General features: G+C 41.8%; 1 protein-coding gene across 1 annotated transcript in view; it reads right to left on the minus strand.

The window, feature by feature from the left end:
• Positions 1 to 15,803, minus strand: part of LOC308280209 (dystrophin-like) — a gene marked incomplete at both ends in the record, with an annotated part of 562,770 nt that overhangs the window by 189,721 nt on the left and 357,246 nt on the right. The window contains 1 exon segment of the mRNA XM_080720472.1: positions 893 to 1,075. Within this exon segment, the coding sequence (XP_080576598.1) occupies positions 893 to 1,075 (183 nt within the window).

The raw sequence follows: 15,803 nt of genomic DNA on the forward strand, positions 1-15,803 counted from the left end.
AGAAACCTCTTATCTCCATAAGTTCTAACTTTTGTTTTGATTCCTCCCGCAAATCAACGTTACTGCGACAATTAACAGTAGACAACATCATCATACAACCGTGTCACGCAAAAGCATCAAAAGTAACTCTGGATTAAGAGCATCTGCTAAATGCCTAAATTGAAAAAATTGTAAAGGGTCAAAATTTCGAGCTTGTCGATCTGCCACTTTTGTTGCGTTTTAACCAGTGCTGCATTGGTGATTCAACGTGAGCGTGATTTGAATGACGTTACGTGCAGAGAGAGAGAGCAGAGAGAGAAAATTATGCTTTAGCGATTGAAAAATAGCAGATATACAAGCTTGTAGATCTGCTATTTTTGAAAAATCGTGCATTTTTCTTTTTTGCAAATCTTTTTTTTTTTTTTTTTTTTTTAATAACCTATGTTTCTATGTCAGTGGTGCTCAAACCTTTTCATGTGAAGGACCCCCAAAATGATCTGTATTTGGCCACGGACCCCCATCTCAAAATTTCAGTCAAAAAAAAAATACACATAGACTTATTCAAAGATTTGCACAAATGTTCACGTCTTTTCAAAAATAGCAGATCTACAAGCTCGCAGCGCGGCACTCGGTGCCGCGCTGTGAGCTTGTATCTGCTATTTTTCAATAGCTAAAGTATAAAATAATTAAGGTCCCTCCACCTTGGGCCCGAGTGACTCAGTCCCACTTTCCTCCCCTAGTGTGACGCCCCTGGAGACGGACATACAGACAGACTAGCCTGATAAATCAGTCCGCACATTACCACCCCCTGTTGGTGGGTGGTGAAACGTAGTGTGTGAAGAGTCTGACGCTTGCAGTCAGGCAACAGACAGACAGACAGGCAGACAGACAGACAGACAGACGGGGGTCTCACCTCCAGGGTCTTACACTTGCCGTCCAGGCGGCTACAGAGGCGCTGGTAGTTGGCGGTGAGCACGTCCAGCTCCGAGCGCAATGCATCGTGGGCCGTGGGCGGGGCCTTGGCGATGAAGCTGTTGACGCTGTCAGTCAGCAGCTTGACCTTCAGCTCCTTGGAGTGGACCTCCTCCTGGGCCCTCTGATTGGACGGGAGAGGACACACACAGAGAGAGAGAGACAAGACACAGCAGATTAATGGTGGGAAAAAACGTTTGTTTCGGTGAAGGAATCATTTCAGTGAACGAATCTTCAATCGTTTCAGTGAACGAATCATTTCAGTGAACGAATCTTTAATCATTTCAGTGAACGAATCATTTCAGTGAACAAATCATTTCGTTCAAGGCAATGATCATGGTTCGAATGATTCGTTCACTGTTCAGTGGCGCTTCCCTGCTGGGTCTCGTGCTAAGACCACTCCAGCCTTAGGATATACGTTTTGCTTTTGACCATTTGAAAATAAAACCAATAAAGCCAAATGAAAATAAAAATCTTTTGAAAATCGACAATTGTCGATTTTCAAAAGATTTTTTAATACATTTGAAAACTTCAAATAGGTCAGGACATTCTGTATAACGCGTGCTCTCCACTTTTGGTACCAATACTTTTGTACCTCTACTCAACGTACATTTTGAATTCCAGACTTTTGCTTGTAACATTATTTCTACATTGCAGTATTGAAACATTTTTGTACTTTTTCCACCACTGAAGGGATAGGGGACGAAAGCGTGAATTAAAGCGTGAACATAACAGTTAGGCCTGAACACATTATGACGCAATATTTTATGCTTTAAATATAAAAAAATAGCAGATATACAAGCTCACAGCGCGGCACCGAGTGCCGCGCTGCGAGCTTGTAGATCTGCTATTTTTGAAAAATCGTGAAAATTTGAATTTTGACCCGATTCTATAAGTGTCTTTTGAATCCTTCTAAGATTTTTGGGAAAAACAACATGTTTCTATGTCAGCAATCTGGCCAGCCATCGTCAAAGAAAAGGTACTTTTCACTTAACTGGAGCTCAGTTAGTCTGTTCTTGAGAGACTACTATGTCAGAGGTTCTCAAACCTTTTTCATGTGAAGGACCCCCAAAATGATATGTATTTGTCCACGGACCCCCATTTCAAAATATCTAGTTCCAGGGACCACCCAGAAGCAAAATTTGAGTTACAAGCGTTCGCTTTGAAAATACATATTCGAAGATTTGCACACATTTTCACGACTTTTTCAAAAAATAGCAGATCTACAAGCTCGCAGCGCGGCACTCGGTGCCGCGCTGTGAGCTTGTATATTTGCTATTTTTCACTGGTTAAAGCATTCAATAATTCTAGGCCTAAATGGGTTAAGGAACGAGGCAATGAACAATTCGCTCATGAGCGACCCATCATCACTAGGTAGGACAGACGCATGCGAGGAAGGACAAGGAGGTGGACCAAAGGGCGGCAGTGGCTCAGGAGGTATAGCGGCTGCCTGGGAAAGGGAAGGTTCCCGGTTTGATCCCGGGCTCCAACCGAGTTACTGTTGAAAAGTACTGTGTCCCTGAGCAAAATACTGAACCCCTTAACTGCTCTTCGCAATGGTTTCCTCCGCCGTCGGTGTGTGAATGACTGAGTGTGAATGGGTGAATGTAATGCACTTTATAAAGTGCTCTGGACTAAAGGCGCAATATAAATGCAACATTTTATTCTAGCTGACAGCGTAGATCCATCTGTTCAACCGAACTCTGCTGTTGACAAAGCAGAACTCATGGGGAGAGAGAGAGAGAGAGAGAGAGGGAGAGAGAGAGAGAGAGGGAGAGGGAGCAGCGGCGTCAGTTCAGAAAAAGCTAAGGTATGGCAACATGACTGGTGTCTTGCACCACTCATGTTGCCATACCTTAGCAACAGGCATGATAGATTTCCACGGTTTCTTGGGCTGGATATGGCAGCCTGGAACAGTTGTTCAAGTGCTGGAACGGTTGTTCAAGTGCAGCTAAACTTGGCATGTTAGTAAACGTGCCACAATTAACAATAATGCATTGGACCTGTGCAGCTGACCTGCGGAACCTGGGAATATACCATTCTGTCAAGATGGGGAGAATAAAAGTGTGGAGAATATAATTATAATACACTAATCTTTCATCTGCTGAGAAACAGCAGAAGAGACGAGAGAAGGAAAGCAAAGGAAAGTCAAGAAAAGGGGCTTTATACTTCTCTCAGAATAAATAATGTGACGCCACCAAAATAATTTGAAAACAATAGTTGCAATTAAGCTACTTTGTAGGTTTATATTATGAATACAACACGTACATTAACCACTCAAGCCCTATTTTATATTTCACCTATTCAAAATGAGTAGATATACAAGCTCACATATAGCTCTACAAGTATAGTTAATAAAATAGAAATGTAGTACAGTACAAGTACAGTTAAACACCCTGCCTAAAAGAACATCCCAAATAAGTCCTTTTTACAGGCTTTTTTGGGATGTTCCATTTAGGCAGGGTGTTTAACTGTACTTGTACTGTACTACAAGGGCGGCAGCTCAGGGGTAGAGAAACTGGTATTAGAGCACGAAGGGTATAAATCCCGAAGGGTTCCCAGTTCGAATCCGGGCTCCCCCTGAGTTAATGTCGAAGGGTCCTTGGGCAAGACTCTGAACCCCTAATTGCTCCTGGTGAGTAGGTTGGTGCCTTGCATGGCTTCCTCCGCCACCGGTGTATGAATGTGTGTGTGAATGGGTGAATGTAATGCACAATCTATGTAAAGCGCTTTGGATTAAAAGCGCTATATAAATGCACCATTTACCATTTACCATTTTGTTAAAGTAAATTTGGCATTTGTAGTTATTTTACTGTAATTTAACAACATAATGACCAGCACAGATAGACACAGGATTCATGGATTTATATTTAAAAGTAACTTTTATTTTCCCCCTGGACCCAGGGTATGGCAGCTGCATACCCCTGCCATACCAAATTGACCCCCCTGAGAGAGAGAGAGCAAGCACAGAGTGCACAAATCAACAGAGGATCAATGAACACACACCCAACACTAATCTTTCATCCGCTGAGAAACAGCAGAAGAGACGAGAGAAGGAAAGCAAAGGAAAGTCAAGAAAAGGGGCTTTATACTTCTCTCAGAATAAATAATGTGACGCCACCAAAATAATTTGAAAACAATAGTTGCAATTAAGCTACTTTGTAGGTTTATATTATGAATAAAATACGTACATTAACCACACAAGCCCTATTTTATACTTCATCTATTCGCAATTAGTGGATCTACAAGCTCACGTATAGCTCTACAAGTATAGTCAATAAAATAGAAATGTAGTACAGTACACGTACAGTTAAACACCCTGCCTAAAAGAACATCCCAAATAAGTCCTTTTACAGGCTTTTTTGGGATGTTCCTTTTAGGCAGGGTGTTTAACTGTACTTGTACTGTACTACATTTCTATTGTATTGACTATACTTTACTGTTCTTTGTTTTTGTCTATTTTTTTCTTTCTTTTTTTTTGCTGCTACCTCTTGAAAGATTTTGACAATAAAATAAAAATACATTCTGCATGATTACCTTTACTTTTGCCACTATTATGTTGATACATTTATATTTTTACTCAAGTAAAATGTTTAAATAAAGAAACTTGTAACAGAGTATGTCTGCACTTTTTAAACTTGAGTACTTTTTGTACCACTGGCAAGATATTAAGAGAGAACGATAGAGGGAGGGAGAGAGACAGATGGCAATAAGAAATGGAAATCCGAAGTAAGAAGGGAGCTCGATCTATTCTGAATCTTCAACTCTATTTGAAAATGATATTAGTTGAATGGAGGCAGACATCCAATACCAGCAAAGCTTTTAGCTCCATCTTAAAGCCTAATGTATTTTTTCAACAAAATAGAATTAGAAATATATCATCTTACAGAAATGGGGAAGGCAAAACGGAAGTCTGGCCATAAGCCAACACTGATATAAAAGCTAGACTCTGCGATGCTAGTAGCCGGGCAGATAACAGAAATAATCGTTCACTTGCGGATACAAGCACCAAAATTGGCACACATACTCCTTAGGGATTGATCTTTTCATAAAACCATCTGGCCAAATCAAATTTCAAGATGGCGGCCATTTTTCAAGATGGCCGCCATAAAATACCATAGACCTGTCCTATTTGAATGATCTTGGTGTCAAATCATACATTTTTCACTATGTAGAATCCAAATTTGGACCCATGGACTTACTCACTGGCTTCCTTGTACCATATATCAGTCCCGGAATCCTAATATTCTGCTAAATTAGAGGTTTGTGTTATGTCTGACTCGGATAAAGTGTATATCTTAGTATTGTTAGAGGTTTATAGTGTGTATGTGTGTGTGTGTGTGTGTGTGTGTGTGTGTGTGTGTGGGGGGGGGGGGGGGGGAGGGGGGGGGTAATGTAGTAATGTAGTAACTCAACAGAGCGGATTTCAATGCACAGCGGCTGACGCGGCTAAAATGCATGGTAGATATAATAGCGCCGTGGGATCACTCTTTGTCTAGTCTCTATTCTTCGACCTTTTCGACTTGGGTAACCCTGCCAGGAGTACAGGAGTACAAGACTCCTGCCGACATAGCTCTGGGGGTCATGGAGACACGCAAACTGCCTCACCACGATAAGGTGATGATCCCGTCGAGGCAGGAGGTAGTTTTTTTTTTGTCTTTTCTTCTTTTTTTTTTCTTTTCTAGGGCCTAGGCAGTATAGTACAATAGTATAGTAGGCCTATACTACAACGCTTCTAAACCTCGCACCTGCAGCTGCACAGTGCCGTGCAGGTCAGACCAAAGTGGTAGCATTTGCATCAACTGCAGCATTCCAACTTGCATCCACACTTGGTCAGCTGCTGGCAACTCTCTGCAATGGGTGGGAGCTCAGTCCAATCAATCTGCCACAGATCTCCTTTCTTGGTCCAGCCCCAGTTGTCAGGAGTCTGCATTTCTGGTTGACATACTGTTGACTGACTCCAGATGCAGGCCGCTTGATAGGAAGCGCGCTTCACATGTTGCTTCAGTGCTGCTTGCGTTGGAGGAATGGCTTCGTATGGCCTCTGCTTCCGAGCAAACAAGTCCAACCTCGCATCATTGACAGCTTCAGCTGTGCTGGATCGGTCGTACATCATGACCACAAACTTCTCCAAGGTTTTCAGGTCTTCATCATCCACTACAGGTGGGTAATGGCTGAGTTTGCTGAAGACACCAGAAGCCTCATCACAAACATTCCAGGTTTGCCACGCAGACTTCTTCCCCTTTACGCGGAATGCTGAAACAACATCGCAGCCAGTGAAGGCATGGAAGAAGAGCATCCCTTTGCTCTTTTCTGCAAGAGTGCAACACAGGTCATGAACAGAATCCACTTTAAGTTCTGTCTTTGGCCAAAGGCAACCCACTGCCCAGCCCTGAGGCTCATAGGGCAGGAGTCTATGTCCTGTTTCTGTGAGGCTGCTTGATGTACATTAAGTACCCCTAGTGGACATGATAATAGTTTGTCACAGGGACATACCCCAATCCAGCCTTTGATGCTGAGGTCATAGATTCAAGATGTATGACAAGGTCCATATATGGAGTTCCCTGATGTCTTCAATATTAAGCCCATATCTAACAGGACTTCATATGGGAATGCCCATATATGGAGGACACATTGGCCACATACCACACTAACAGAATCCATATATGGCCAAGACAGATGGCCAAGACAGCCCATATCTGTGTGACTGGTTCTACAGACAGGGATCTCCATGTATGGGCATAAAAGGGTATGTTGTCAGTTGTCATGGACATCATAGTACTTTCACATAACAAATAACTGAGTAAGCATGTTTGGGCTCTCACAGCATATCTCCATATACAGTACATGGACCTCCATATATGGGTACCAGGGGGTCTCCATATATGGGTAAACAGCCGTTTGGATGGCCCCCTGTAGTAACGCTGAGGACACCTGGGGGTCCCGGACCCTGTGGAAGACCCCTGGTATTAGCTACAGAGCCCAGGTACAGGTACAAAAGCTTTTATGCTTCAAGTATGATTGTTCTGGAGCAGGAGCAGAGCAAGGACTGTACTGAGATAGGCTCAGGGGTCATTCCGGGGGTCCCAGGTGAGGAGAGACCCCCACCAAAAGTCATAAAGGTTATTCTGGCTGCTTCAAAAGTGCAATATATGAACTTAGAATGTTTTAAAACCTTCAAAACAACTCTAATATTATGAGAATTGGACATTAACTGGCTGACATACTGTTCTGCGAGGTCCTAACATAGATGACCCCCCAGAAAGGGGGCTGGGGTCAGGAAAATCTGACACCCATCATTTTCTGACAGTTTGGTCCCTATAAATGCCAAAGCAGTAAAAACATTTTAGCAAAGAAATCCTTAGAAGTACACTTCTTATCACACTAGGTAGTAACTCCGAGGACCCCCAGGGGTCCCGAAGCCCCTGTGGAAGACCCCTGGTATTTGTTACTACTTTTTTTTTGTTTTCAGAAAAAAGGTTTATGCTTCAATTATGATCTAATATGACATTGTTCTGGAGCAGGAGCAGAGCGAGTACTGAGATAGGCTCAGGGGTCCATCTGGGGGGGTCCCAGGTGAGGAAAGACCCCAACCAAAAGTCAGAAAGCTTATTCTGGCTGCTTCAAAAGTAATAAATGAACTCAGAATGTTTTAAAACCTACAAAACAACCCTAATATTAAGAAAATTGGACATTAACTGGCTGGCGTACTGTTCTGGCATGCAGGTCCCAAACTAGATGACCCCCAGAAAGGGGGTGGGGGTCCGGAAAAGTTGACACCCATCATTTTCTCATAGTTTGGACTCTATAGAACCAGGATCTGCAAAAAGATCAATTTTAGCACAAAAATCCTACGGGAGCTGTTTTTTGGACGCATCGCACCACACTATTAGCAGAATATTAAGATTCCGGGACTGATATATGGTACAAGGAAGCCATTGAGTAAGTCCATGGGTCCAAATTTGGATTCTACATAGTGATAAATGTATGATTTGACACCAAAATTATTCAAATAGGACAAATAGGATTTTATTGCGGAATGCAAGATTACTGTATATTCAATGACGGCCATCATGAAAATTGGCCGCCATCTTGATTTTTTTTTTGGCCAGATGGTTTTCTGAAAAGAGCAATGCCTAAGGAGTATGTGTGCCAATTTTGGTGCTTGTATCCGCAAGTGAACGATTCACCTGTAATATGCACTTTATCTGCCTCGCTATAGTGCAGTTTCCAATTTAAGAGACACTTACTCACACAGTACAACTACCAAAAATACAGCTCTTTCTGTACCTCAACTTTAAACAAATAACCTAACACTAACTGTCCTCGCAGATTATTTTGAGAATCTGATGTGTCATTGACTCCTTTTACAATTTTTGGCACTGACAGTCTCATAGGCTGATATTATAGATATGTCCAAATAGAGCAGGGGTTCCCAAACCTTTTTGTCTCAGGGCACCCCGTAAATATTTTTTTAATCTGAGGCACCCATACATTATAATTTCCACTCCCAGCACCTTAGATTTATAGCATATCGTCGTTGTCGCGTGCAAACCTTGTATGTCCAAAACCGTTCGTTTTGTATTTATCATCTATCAAATGTACAAAACTAGTGAAAACAGCAGATCTACAAGCACACAACGCCTCGCGAGGCGTGCGACAGAGGTTTCTGCCTGACAGTGACGATATTTTAGTGATTATGTTGCGAGGGAAACGTTGAGATAATAGCCATTTTGGTTAGAACTGACTGAAAATAACTTTGTACTTCAAGTTTAAAATGATACTGAATATTTCTTCAAGTGTCCAAATAAATTCCAAATACTATCAAATGATCTTGCGGCACCCCTGGACTGCCATCGCGGCACCCCAGGGTGCCCCGTCACCCACTTTGAAAACCCCTGAAATAGAGAACATCAAGTAGTAGCAGAGTGCAGTGTGCCGCTGAATACCATGGGTTCCATTTTTAAGCTGCAGTCAGTGTCCAATTCACCCTTTGTCAAGTCCCGCCCCTCTTCCCACTCATTGGTTGCTGTGTCTTGGTGGGACAAAAGTCCTTTCTCTCCATCCACAACCATTGAAATTCAGTTGCTTCTTGATGTTATTTTGTGTATTCAATTCTCATTTTAAACTTGGTTTCAGTAAAAAAAAAAAATGCCTCTCACCTCTCAGGTGCAGGATAGCTAGTGACTGGGCATGTTTTTATTTCTCCAAAAAATTATGTTTTAGCAAATTCATCATACAAAAGGTGGAACCAGGGCGTCACAAGGCAGAAAGAGCCTGCTGGTTGGTCAGTCAGGGACCAATCAGAAGGCTGACAAAGGGTGAATTAGAAGCGGCAATTGATGAACCCAGGTAGAATGAAGAGTGCCGTCCATTGCTACCTATAAATGTCAACGTTCCTCTTTGGACTTTTGGACAGTGCCATGTTTCTCTTGCTAACTAGCAGCAGGTGAAATGTATGTAGCTCACTGAGGCAGGCCGCACACGTACAGTAGTGTACATTAGCTACCCCCAGCACGCAAAAAAACAATCAATCAATCCAGCATCAATGTGACAATCTAGGAGGAGGGTGTAATGATTATGAGAATAAAAGTATATCACATTGTTATCAGAATAAGTTAGGCTCCGCTAAACGGCCCATTCCACACATTTATTATTCACGGTAATGGGAAGGGTGGGAAACAGCTAATTTACAGTATATTATTATACCACCTACAGTACACAGCAAATCGTTGTTGTCCTGGCAGAAACCTTTTATCTCAATTTTTTCCCGTAAATTAACGCTCTACTTGATCATACAGCATCACACAAAAGCAGGCCAGTGCACACATAGATATCAAAGGGGGCTTGAGCCCCTGCCCTTTTATCCGTCTGTAAAAAAGTGCACTCTCCAGACCATGAATGCAGCATTTTACTATGGTGAAAGAAATGCAAACACCCTCTTTCCATGCCATACCTGAAGGCGGCATTCAAGAGAATTGCCTTTTCCGAACTCTCAACTTGAATGCTGCATTTTATGTTGAAAGAATTGCCCTCTCTGTGTAGAGCCGAGCTTGGAGGTCTGCTATTTTTGATATTTCTTTTAGAAATGCCAGCCCCAGCCTCTTTAACATTCTCTGCACGTCCCTGCACAAAAGCATCAAAAGTAGCAGATCCGCGAAACGCGGTTTCGAATCCTGAAAATTAACCGTTTTGGACATACGAGGTTCTCTGCCCGACAGCGACGGTAATTTATTTTTCGTCCATTCTCTGCAACTCCCACAGACGTGTGTGTCTTATATAAGGCGGTCTGCCAACGGAGTTCCAGTAACATTTCTCTCTTTTCTTTCGAACTATCAACTTCTTAAATGAGCCTTTGATTTATGTTCTGGCCCTAAACCACCTAATGGCTCAGAACGAAATTGGCCCGAGGCCCGAACTCACTCGCTGAACGACCCCTGCTCTCAGGGGCGTCACACCAAATTCTGGGCCCTGGGTACAAGGATTCACTGCGGGCCCCCCATGAATGTTAACTATTGAAAAATAGCAGATATACAAGCTCACAGCGCGGCACCGAGTGCCGCGCTGCGAGCTTGTAGATCTGCTATTTTTGAAAAATCGTGAAAATGTGTGCCAAGAAACCTATGTTTCCATGTCAGTGATGCTCAAACGTTTTCATGTGAAGGACCCCCCCCCCCATCTCAAAATATTTAGTTCCAGGGACCCCCCCCCCCCATAGAAGCAAAATGTGAGTTACAAATGTTCACTTAAAAAATACATGTATTCAAAGATTTGCGCACGTTTTCACGACTTTTCAAAAATAGCAGATCTACAAGCTCGCAGCGTGGCACTCGGTGCCACGCTGTGAGCTTGTATATCTGCTATTTTTCAATAGCTAAAGTTACTAGGGCCCCTCCACCTTGGGCCCTAGTAACTCAGTCCCACTTTCCTACCCCTTGTGTCGCCCCTGCCTGCTCTAACCGTCTGGCTGCAAACGATCGCTGGCTAGCTATAGCTACAGTGGGTCAGTGGTTCTCAACCTTTTCAGGCCACGACCCCCAAAATAATCATATTTTAACTGGGTTAGACCCCCCCCACCCTGACGAGCACTAGCCTAAGAGTTGAGGCATTACATTTTGTATAACACCGTTCTGTTGTGAGATCGACATGCTCACAGCGCCTTGCGAGGCGTTATGAGCATGTAGATCGGCCATTTTCACAATTTCAGCCTCTAATATTTGTCAGTTTGGCCAATGTTTAATTTGTCATTTTAAAGGTATTAAAAAGTTCTTAAAAGAAATGTGCAGATACCCTCTATACACTTTAACTCTATGTGTCCCAGCACCCCCAGCAGCTAGTCATCTCGGGGACTGTCATTATTCCCTGTAGCCAAAATGATTTTTTTTTTTTTTTTTGCTCTTTTTTTTTTAATGCCACAACAGCATCTCATAATATCTAGGCTACATTTCACTTAAACGCCAGAGCTTAACTCTGCATGTAAATAAGACTTTTTTTAATTAATGTGAGAGATCGGTACATAATTCTGTTAGTCCTCCCAGTTTATATTAGCTAAAATGCTAACTAGCCAGCCTTTGTTAGCCGTTTGTAGCCAAATGCGGTAATATCGGGACTCCATTACTTAGCGTTGCAACCCACAGTATTTATCCCATTAATTTAATGCCACGTGTGTTCCAAATGAACAATTATTAACCACGTAATGTATGATTTTGTGTATTATTATTTATTATTCTTCCGCCGTTCTTCCGCTGTTTCTTCTTCTACGCTGGTGAAATGATCCGTTCCTGCCTGGAGGCGTCTGTGACGTATGCGTTTGTCTTCTGTGAAGCTCCGGTGCGGAAGCTTCCTTTGTCACTGAGTTAGCTTAGCATTGAATAGATCAGTGTCGTTCTAAACTATCTAATTCTAACGTTCAGGGTGTTTGTTTTTTTGGACAATAAATTGACAGCCAAGAAAACATGGATGGAATGCAATCGTTCACTCGCCGTCGGAAAGTTGACTTTAGAGTAGACTATTCTGGTTGACTGGCTATGAGTGGCTAACGGCTAACGCTAGCTAGCGTTAGCTAGCGCTAGCTGCAGCGCTAGCTGCAGGCTATAAACAAATAAAACGTGACCCAACTCTATTGTTGCTCTCTTCTACAAGCTCACAACGCGAGGCGGTTAAGCCTGTAGATTGTGTTTTATTATCAGGTCAAATAATCCTTCTGATTGAAGTTACACAAACACTGATTATGCTACATTTAGCACAGTTAGCCCTGTTGCACACGTAATGAATTCACTTCAACCTCGTGTTGAGCAGTTAATCCTATTTGCTACGTACGTCTACAAAAACCTTCATATTTCAAAGATAACGTGCTTACTGAAGTCTCACAGATGTCACAGTATGGTACGCTCAAGCAGAATTACCCGTATCTTTCGTATTGTTTAATAAACTGCATTTTAATCCGATCAGATGCCATTTTCTGTTGTTTTTCAGCCATGCGACCCCATCGGTTGCGAGGTGTACTGCACTTAGATACATTAATACCTTTTTAAGGAAACGACGACCGATCGGATTAAAATGCTCCTCATTAAATAATACGATCATTACGGGACATTCTGCTGGAGCGTACCCTATGGTGACATCTGTGAGCCTTCACTAAGCAATTTATCTTTGTAATCTGACCGTTTGTGTAGACGTATGTAGCAAATTGGTTAAACTGCTTCACGGTTGGCGCACTGTAGCGTCTTTACATTTAGCCCAATAATGCTTGAGATGCTGTTGTGGCATTATCTTTTTAGAGAGCAATAACTAAAGTTTAAAACATACATAAACCACTTTAGCCCTATGTTATACCAAGGCTATTTGAAAATAGACGATCTACAAGCTCACAACGCATTGCGGTGCGACGCGTTGTGAGCTTGTAGATCTGCTATTTTCAAACATTTTGTACTTTTACTTTTGGTACTTTAAGTACATTTGGATACCAATACTTTTGTACTTTTACTCAAGTACATTTTTTATTCTGGACTTTTACTTGTAACAGAGTGATTCTACATTGCAGAATTGATACTTTACTTTATTATAAAATGTTGGTACTTTTTCCACCACTGTGTAAACGTTTGTGTTCTCATGCCAATAAAGCTTCTTTGAATTGAAGATTGAATTGAAGATTGCTCCCCATGTGGCGGAGTCAGGTCATTGCAGGTTAGAAATTTATTTAAAACTTGAATATCTCAAAAGTCCTATTTCAGCATGGCATCATTCTATAAGCCATATCTTCAAAACTGTTGGGTCAATCTCCACAACCAATATATCATTTTGTAGCTATGATCCCCAGCTTTCAAATGAAATGAAAAAATGAAAATGAAAAAAATTGCAATGACTGGCTCCTGGGGAGATTGGGACACCTATGCTGTTTTGTTTACTGTTGAGTGAGAAAACGATATTGCAAATTAAGTTAATCATTTGGGGACCCCCAGGTTATCTAGTTATATCTGATAACATCTATGATGATGATGATTGCTATCAGTGGATAGTAGGCTATTATTTTACCAACAGGCAGAAGTAAACATCATTGGGGTGGGAGGTGCTTCACAGCTAGAAGGTCCTGGGTTCAATTCCTGCCGGGGGACGCTGTGGGCGCTGGGGGCGTGTTCCTCCCCCCGCGCCCACACCCTAGGTGGGGTTGGCGATAGGGCCTTTCTGTGTGGAGTTTGCATGTTCTCCCTGTGTCTCCTAGGGTAGATGCCCTCACAAAAACATGCAGTAGTCCTGGTTTCTATACTACCTTCCCCTAGCCAGCCAGGTGCGCCCCAATTTCCCTGGCGCGGCAGGGGGAGAGCGGAAACCAGGTCTACAGGTTAATTAGTTGGCACGGGGTGAGAAAAATGGGTTGCAAAACCGTGGGATAAAAATTATTAAAAAAAAAAAAGAAAAAAAAAAGAAGTAAACAACAGACTGCCACACTTGGAAAAAATGTGCCGCTGGTGTGCTCTGCTGGCGCGCAAGTAGGCCATACATGGCCTACTTGTGCACAAAGCGCAAGTTGGCACTTCGACAGAGTGCAGTTCTAGTTAATTTTGTTTTGGGATATTCCAATACTTCTGGAGAGCCTCAAGCCTAACTTAAAACGGATTCAGCTTTTGGAGCCCGGGAGAAATAATAGAAGTCCTGTCTAATAAGATTTTGTCCTATTTGGTGCCGGAAAAAAAGAAAAGAAGAAAAAAAATTAAATCTTTCTCAACTTCACAGACACCTCTGGGCATGGATGAACATTCTTTATTTTTAATCTTTGGCAAATTTGCCACGGTATGAGAGGGATAATCCACTCTGAGGTTATTGTAAGATAACGGATGAGGTCATTATTATTTTATTTTTCGTATCCATTTGTGCATCGTCAAAATGCTCCCAGGCACTCACTGCATTCTCTATAGCAGTGAAAACCAAACTTTTTTTCCCCCGTGACCCAATAGAAAGATTTGACGTTTGCCTGGGACCCCAACTAGTGAGCTCACAACGCTGTGCTTTGCGTCGCGTTGTGAACTTGTAGATCGTCTATTTTCACTACTTCTTAAACATTTGTTTTCTAATTTATGGAATTTGGGATGCCTTTATTTTTGTAATTATTTGGATACAGAGTGCCGCCCTTCACTGCGCTTTATTTTGAAGAGCCGCGGAAGCCACAATCGTGTCCATGTTGTGGAAATTCACTAAATCCGGATGTAGACCCGTTTACTTTCACACGGGAATGAAAACGTCTAACTGCGGTTGCCGCTGGTGGTATCACCAGGAACCGCTTGATAATATACAATTAAAACTCCCTAAATGGCAATTATAGACCGTCAGGCTGACAGAGAGTGAGCCGCCAATAATAATAATTGCAAGTTAAAGGAGCTATAGTCAACTTTTTCTTGAAAAACTGATGCTAAAATAAAAATTATGTTTCGAAAATATTTTATAAAGAAATAAGCTTCATATATGTGTTTCTATTCAAAAATGACCACAAAAAGAGTAAAATAATGATAAAATAATCATTTTGGCCATTGTCGGGCCGACACTTTGTTTACATCCTAGTCTAACAGTCTAGAATGTAAACAAGGTGTCGGCCTGACAATGGCCAAAATGATTATTTTATCATTATTTTACGCTTTTTGTGGTTATATTTGAATAGAAACACATATATGAAGCTTATTTTCTTATAACATATTATCGAAACATTATTTTTATTTTAGCAAACGTTTTTCAAGAAAAAGTTGACTATAGCTCCTTTAACTATTGAATTTGAAACATGAAAAGTAAGAGTTTTGGACATATGAGGTTTCCACACGACAGAGACGACATTACACCGTAAAAAGAGAAGGAGTCTGAATTGGAAAAGGGTGTGACGGCAGGCACAGTTGACACCGCATGGGATTCTTCTTTTAGATATGAAGTCAAAAAGGCAACGGAGAAAATTATCCAGCAAACGGGAAAGAGTTTTCTGAAGGATTCAAAGGGACTGTGAATTCGAGTGACTAATAAGTGTTAGTCTGAAGTCAAGGAAGGGAGGCAGAGTCGGCTCGGGAGAAGTGATAATACTCAGGATATGTTAAATAGTTTACGCTTGGTGCCTAAATTTAATGAGAAAGAGGTTGAAAACGTATTTTTTCACTAGCTCATTTGTTGTGTACTGCATCCATCTCTCTCTTAAATTGGTACCTGTTGCTGAGAGAGAGAGTGAGGCCTCAAGCTGAAAGAAAGAAAACGAGAGCTAGAGTGACTTTGTGTTCCGAGTTTACATTAATGCATTAATAAATCTTCGCTGTCGGGCAGTAACCTCTTATTCTGTATTTTGACCTTTTACTGTTTTCTTCTTCTTCATAAATTAGTAC

The sequence above is a fragment of the Nannobrachium achirus genome (genome assembly GCF_963921795.1).
Source record: "Nannobrachium achirus genome assembly, chromosome: 24".
NCBI classification, from domain to species: Eukaryota; Metazoa; Chordata; class Actinopteri; order Myctophiformes; family Myctophidae; genus Nannobrachium; species Nannobrachium achirus.